Source organism: Notolepis coatsorum (assembly GCF_963971535.1).
Source record: "Notolepis coatsorum genome assembly, chromosome: 16".
NCBI classification, from domain to species: Eukaryota; Metazoa; Chordata; class Actinopteri; order Aulopiformes; family Paralepididae; genus Notolepis; species Notolepis coatsorum.
Window position 1 is genome coordinate 13,877,816 of NC_140180.1, and position 8,022 is coordinate 13,885,837.

General features: G+C 36.4%; 1 protein-coding gene across 1 annotated transcript in view; it reads right to left on the reverse strand.

The window, feature by feature from the left end:
* LOC311242576 (serine/threonine-protein phosphatase 2A 55 kDa regulatory subunit B gamma isoform-like) overlaps nucleotides 1-7,544 on the reverse strand; it is a gene marked incomplete at both ends in the record, with an annotated part of 86,971 nt that extends 79,427 nt beyond the window's left edge. Inside the window, 1 exon segment of the mRNA XM_084331553.1 lies at nucleotides 7,469-7,544. Within this exon segment, the coding sequence (XP_084187679.1) occupies nucleotides 7,469-7,544 (76 nt within the window).
* Between the last annotated feature and the right edge of the window lie 478 nt (nucleotides 7,545-8,022).

The following is an 8,022-nucleotide window of genomic DNA, read 5'->3' on the forward strand; positions in this document are numbered from 1 at the left end:
AAGTAGTACTGTAATATATAACTCAAGGTAGCACTGTAATATATAACTCAAGGTAACACTGTAATATATAACTCAAGGTAACAGTGTAATATATAACTCAAGGTAGCACTGTAATATATAACTCAAGGTAACACTGTAATATATAACTCAAGGTAACACTGTAATGTATAACTCAAGGTAACACTGTAATATATAACTCAAGGTAACACTGTAATATATAACTCAAGGTAACAGTGTAATATATAACTCAAGGTAACACTGTAATATATAACTCAAGGTAACACTGTAATATATAACTCAAAGTAACACTGTAATATATAACTCAAGGTAACACTGTAATATATAACTCAAGGTAACACTGTAATATATAACTCAAGGTAGCACTGTAATATATAACTCAAGGTAACACTGTAATATATAACTCAAGGTAACACTGTAATATATAACTCAAGGTAACACTGTAATATATAACTCAAGGTAACACTGTAATATATAACTCAAGGTAACACTGTAATATATAACTCAAAGTAGCACTGTAATATATAACTCAAGGTAACACTGTAATATATAACTCAAGGTAGCACTGTAATATATAACTCAAGGTAACACTGTATATATAACTCAAAGTAACACTGTAATATATAACTCAAGGTAACACTGTAATATATAACTCAAGGTAACACTGTATATATAACTCAAAGTAGCACTGTAATATATAACTCAAGGTAACACTGTAATATATAACTCAAGGTAACACTGTAATATATAACTCAAAGTAGCACTGTAATATATAACTCAAGGTAACACTGTAATATATAACGCAAGGTAGCACTGTAATATATAACTCAAGGTAACACTGTAATATATAACTCAAGGTAACACTGTAATATATAACTCAAGGTAACACTGTAATATATAACTCAAGGTAACACTGTAATATATAACTCAAGGTAACACTGTAATATATAACTCAATGTAACACTGTAATATATAACTCAAGGTAACACTGTAATATATAACTCAAGGTAACACTGTAATATATAACTCAATGTAGCACTGTAATATATAACTCAAGGTAGCACTGTAATATATAACTCAAGGTAACACTGTAATATATAACTTAAAGTAGCACTGTAATATATAACTCAAGGTAGCACTGTAATATATAACTCAAGGTAACACTGTAATATATAACTCAAGGTAACACTGTAATATATAACTCAAGGTAACACTGTAATATATAACTCAAGGTAACACTGTAATATATAACTCAAGGTAACACTGTAATATATAACTCAAAGTAGCACTGTAATATATAACTCAAGGTAACACTGTAATATATAACTCCAGGTAACAGTGTAATATATAACTCAAGGTAGCACTGTAATATATAACTCAAGGTAACACTGTAATATATAACTCAAAGTAGCACTGTAATATATAACTCAAGGTAACACTGTAATATATAACTCAAGGTAACACTGTATATATAACTCAAGGTAACACTGTAATATATAACTCAAGGTAACACTGTATATATAACTCAAGGTAACACTGTAATATATAACTCAGGGTAACACTGTATATATAACTCAAGGTAGCACTGTAATATATAACTCAAGGTAACACTGTAATATATAACTCAAGGTAACACTGTAATATATAACTCAAGGTAACACTGTAATATATAACTCAAGGTAGCACTGTAATATATAACTCAAAGTAGCACTGTAATATATAACTCAAGGTAACAGTGTAATATATAACTCAAGGTAACACTGTAATATATAACTCAAGGTAACACTGTAATATATAACTCAAGGTAGCACTGTAATATATAACTCAAGGTAACACTGTAATATATAACTCAAAGTAGTACTGTAATATATAACTCAAGGTAGCACTGTAATATATAACTCAAGGTAACAGTGTAATATATAACTCAAGGTAACACTGTAATATATAACTCAAGGTAACACTGTAATATATAACTCAAGGTAACATTGTAATGTATAACTCAAGGTAACAGTGTAATATATAACTCAAGGTAGCACTGTAATATATAACTCAAGGTAACACTGTAATATATAACTCAAGGTAACACTGTAATGTATAACTCAAGGTAACACTGTAATATATAACTCAAGGTAACACTGTAATATATAACTCAAGGTAACAGTGTAATATATAACTCAAGGTAACACTGTAATATATAACTCAAGGTAACACTGTAATATATAACTCAAAGTAACACTGTAATATATAACTCAAGGTAACACTGTAATATATAACTCAAGGTAACACTGTAATATATAACTCAAGGTAACACTGTAATATATAACTCAAGGTAACACTGTAATATATAACTCAAGGTAACACTGTAATATATAACTCAAGGTAACACTGTAATATATAACTCAAAGTAGCACTGTAATATATAACTCAAGGTAACACTGTAATATATAACTCAAGGTAACACTGTAATATATAACTCAAGGTAACACTGTATATATAACTCAAAGTAGCACTGTAATATATAACTCAAGGTAACACTGTAATATATAACTCAAGGTAACACTGTAATATATAACTCAAAGTAGCACTGTAATATATAACTCAAGGTAACACTGTAATATATAACTCAAGGTAACACTGTAATATATAACTCAAGGTAACACTGTAATATATAACTCAAGGTAGCACTGTAATATATAACTCAAGGTAACACTGTATATATAACTCAAAGTAACACTGTAATATATAACTCAAGGTAACACTGTAATATATAACTCAAGGTAACACTGTAATATATAACGCAAGGTAGCACTGTAATATATAACTCAAGGTAACACTGTAATATATAACTCAAGGTAACACTGTAATATATAACTCAAGGTAACACTGTAATATATAACTCAATGTAGCACTGTAATATATAACTCAAGGTAGCACTGTAATATATAACTCAAGGTAGCACTGTAATATATAACTCAAGGTAACACTGTAATATATAACTCAAGGTAACACTGTAATATATAACTCAAGGTAACACTGTAATATATAACTCAAGGTAACACTGTAATATATAACTCAAGGTAACACTGTAATATATAACTCAAGGTAGCACTGTAATATATAACTCAAGGTAGCACTGTAATATATAACTTAAAGTAGTACTGTAATATATAACTCAAGGTAACACTGTAATATATAACTCAAGGTAACACTGTAATATATAACTCAAGGTAGCACTGTAATATATAACTCAAGGTAACACTGTAATATATAACTCAATGTAGCACTGTAATATATAACTCAAGGTAACACTGTAATATATAACTCAATGTAGCACTGTAATATATATCTCAAGGTAACACTGTAATATATACCTCAATGTAGCACTGTAATATATAACTCAAGGTAACACTGTAATATATAACTCAAGGTAGCACTGTAATATATAACTCAAGGTAACAGTGTAATATATAACTCAAGGTAACACTGTAATATATAACTCAAGGTAACACTGTAATATATAACTCAAGGTAACACTGTAATATATAACTCAAGGTAGCACTGTAATATATAACTCAAGGTAGCACTGTAATATATAACTCAAGGTAGCACTGTAATATATAACTCAAGGTAACACTGTAATATATAACTCAAGGTAACACTGTAATATATAACTCAATGTAGCACTGTAATATATAACTCAAGGTAGCACTGTAATATATAACTCAAGGTAGCACTGTAATATATAACTCAAGGTAACACTGTAATATATAACTCAAGGTAACACTGTAATATATAACTCAAAGTAACACTGTAATATATAACTCAAGGTGACACTGTAATATATAACTCAAGGTAGTACTGTAATATATAACTCAAAGTAGCACTGTAATATATAACTCAAGGTAACACTGTAATATATAACTCAAAGTAGCACTGTAATATATAACTCAAGGTAACACTGTAATATATAACTCAAAGTAGCACTGTAATATATAACTCAAGGTAACACTGCTAAACGAACAATAAACACTATGCAACAACCATCAAATGCACACAGCACACACACCCACACGCACACACTCACTTAAACAAACAACACACTGCAGCACCCACTCTCCTCACTTTAGATCACACAAACACACTTTATATTTATTGATAAAGGATTTGCACTACAACTTGTACACCTACTGTAAATTGTACCTAAATTGCACCTCATCCCATTTCTGCCTTGCACTATATAGTATTGTATATTAGTACACTGCATAGTATTGTATATTATATGGTAAATCAGTTACGTCTATTCTGCATCGAACATTGTACATATGTCTATACTGAACACTGTGACCTAATTTTTTACTTCTAATTTACATGCTATACTATGTTATTTTATTTCATACTTATCTTGTCTTGCACAGTCTCTGGAGCGTAACAGTAAGAAGCATTTTGTATAAAAGTATTCTGTACTTCTGTATGACAACTATTAAAGAAACTTGAACTTGAAACTTGATATATAACTCAAGGTAACACTGTAATATATAACTCAAAGTAGCACTGTAATATATAACTCAAAGTAGCACTGTAATATATAACTCAAGGTAGCACTGTAATATATAACTCAAAGTAGCACTGTAATATATAACTCAAGGTAACACTGTAATATATAACTCAAAGTAGTACTGTAATATATAACTCAAGGTAACACTGTAATATATAACTCAAGGTAACACTGTAATATATAACTCAAGGTAACACTGTAATATATAACTCAAGGTAACACTGTAATATATAACTCAAGGTAACACTGTAATATATAACTCAAGGTAACACTGTAATATATAACTCAAAGTAGCACTGTAATAAATAACTCAAGGTAGCACTGTAATATATAACTCAAAGTAGCACTGTAATATATAACTCAAGGTAACACTGTAATATATAACTCAAAGTAGCACTGTAATATATAACTCAAAGTAGGACTCTAATATATAACTCAAAGTAGCACTCTAATATATAACTTAAAGTAGCACTCTAATATATAACTCAAGGTAGCACTCTAATATATAACTCAAAGTAGCACTGTAATATATAACTCAAAGTAGCACTGTAATATATAACTCAAAGTAGCACTGTAATATATAACTCAAGGTAGCACTCTAATATATAACTCAAAGTAGCACTGTAATATATTACTCAAAGTAGCACTGTAATATATAACTCAAAGTAGCACTGTAATATATAACCCGAGTCTAAGTATTATTACCTCAGATGGAGTAAAAGTACTTGTTTAGAAAAGACGCAAAGAAAGGTATTTAGTTACTTTAAAAACGAAAATAATTTCAAAATGTCTATTTAATGTGTGCTGTCCGTGGTGCTGAACTGGAGAGCGGAGCTCAATAGACTCACATGCGTAACTTGTCCCAGAAGAGTTAAATAAAGGGAGAGACCCTCCGAACTCCGTGTTGTAATAACAGCCAGGCTGTGGATGGAGGGTGCAGCTCGGAGGGTCTCTCCATTGATCTAACTGGACTCCACAACACGGGCAACAGTCTGGGTCTTCCCTCAACAATGTTACGGCTGAGCTGGTCCGACACATCCGAATTCAGGGACGAGTTATGCGCGTGTGTCTATTGACGGGAATTCTTATCATTTATAAGAAAAAGTTATTTTCAATAGAAATATATTATAAGTCTACATGCCTTGATGATGTCACTCTTTATATAACATAAATTGGTACACACACGCACACGCACACGCACACACACACACAGACACACACACACACACACACACACACACACAAACGCACACTTGCAAATAATAAGCTCACATGATGAATTCCTCCCCGCGGTGTGAGGGAGGGAACAGTGGTGTTACACAGGGTGAAAGGTGTTACACAATCACAGAGGCGAAGAAAGAAAACAGTAACAAGAGAAAACAAGAGTAACCACGTACAGGAGAAAGAGAGCAAGGAATGAAAGGAAGCCATAGAGGAGAGGAATAGTCTGACAGATTACTGGAGGGGAGGGGCGAGAGAGAGAGAAAGGAGAGGTGAGAGAGAGGAGGGAGAGGGGGAGAGGTGAGAGTGAGGAGGGAGAGGGGGGAGAGGAGGGAGAGGGAGGAGAGAGGAGGGAGAGGGGGGAGAGAGGAGGGAGAGGGAGGAGAGAGGAGGGAGATAGATGAGAGAGAGTGCTGAGAGAGAGAGGAGGGAGAGAGGAGGGAGAGGGGGAGAGGAGGGAGAGGGAGGAGAGAGGAGGGAGAGGGGGGAGAGAGGAGGGAGAGGGAGGACAGAGGAGGGAGGAGAGAGGAGGGAGAGAAGAGAGAGAGGGGAGAGAGATGAGATAGAGTGATGAGAGAGAGAGGAGGGAGTGGTTTTGTTTGGTCGCTGCCCAGACCTTAATGCTGTGTCTGTCACACTGTTTGGGTCATGACAAGGCTTAACGATGATTACCACCCCGACCTCGACACAGGGCCTTGTTGTATAACGCTAACTCTATAACACAAACACTCCCTCACTCACTCCCTCACTCCCTCACTCCCTCACTCCCTCACTCACTCACTCACTCACTCACTCACTCACTCACTCACTCACTCACTCACTCACTCACTCACTCACTCACTCACTCACTCACTCACTCACTCCCTCACTCACTCACTCACTCACTCACTCACTCACTCACTCACTCACTCACTCACTCACTCACTCACTCACTCACTCACTCACTCACTCACTCACTCACAGACACACACACACACACACCTAGATATTGTAATAGCAACCTATTACCGGTAGTATAGTCAGTCCTCTTTTCCTCTAAGAATATAACATGGTGACATAATGGATCTGGAATACACACATACTTCAATACTTCATACTTCAACACAATAATCCCATGTAGGCTACTGTGTACATATACACAAGTATAGAATCCCAAAACATGAATATACTGTATAGAAACAAACATATAGACGTCAATTTGTCCTGATCTCCTGCTCATATACAAACATATATAAACACACACACACACACACAGAGTGTAACATACACACAAATACTAAATCACAAACATTTACAGTGTCTACTATCATACTGAATCTCACACATAGGCTACAGTAGGCTATATACTACCACACATACAGTAAACGCTTGCACGCACGGCACGCACACACACACACACACACACACACACACACACACACACACACACACACACACACACACACACACACACACACCACACACACACACACACACACACGCACGCACGCACGCACACACACACACACACACACACACACACACACACACACACACACACACACACACACACACACACACACACACACACACACACACACACACACACACACACACACACACACACACACACACACACACACACACACACACACACACACACACACACCTCCCTGTGGCCCCCCCCCCCCTTACCCTCAGTCACATAGTTGTGGTCGGGCAGGAAGGCGTGGTGGTTGAGCGTCGGGGGGGCGTCAGTGTCTTCTCCCATCAGCGGGGCTGGGGGGGGGAGCAGCGCCCGTCCTGCAGGGGCAGCGAGGAGGTGGCAGATCGGTGGTGGTGGTGGTGGTGGTGGTGGGGGGGGGTCCCGGCCAGCACAGCGCCCATACTGCTGCCCGCGCGCCTGCTGCCTGCCTGATCAGCACAGGGGCACCGAGCCAGGCATCCTATCTTGGGATTGGGGGGTGGGGGGTGGGGGGGAGGGGGGGGGGGGGGGGTGGGGTGCGTGGGCGGGCGGTGGCAGAGGTAGCGGCCCGGGATCCAGAGAGGTCGAGGAGTCCACACGCAATTACCTCCGAGATCTGGATTAAGACCTGCGGGGAAAGATTAATGACACACGGTAACTAAAACACTTCAAAAAATATCAATCCACACACACAGCAAGTGAGTTCATCTTGTGTAATCTATAGATATCTCCTCTTCTTAAAGCGGGCGGAGATTAATCATTTTCTGCTTGTTCCAGTATAATC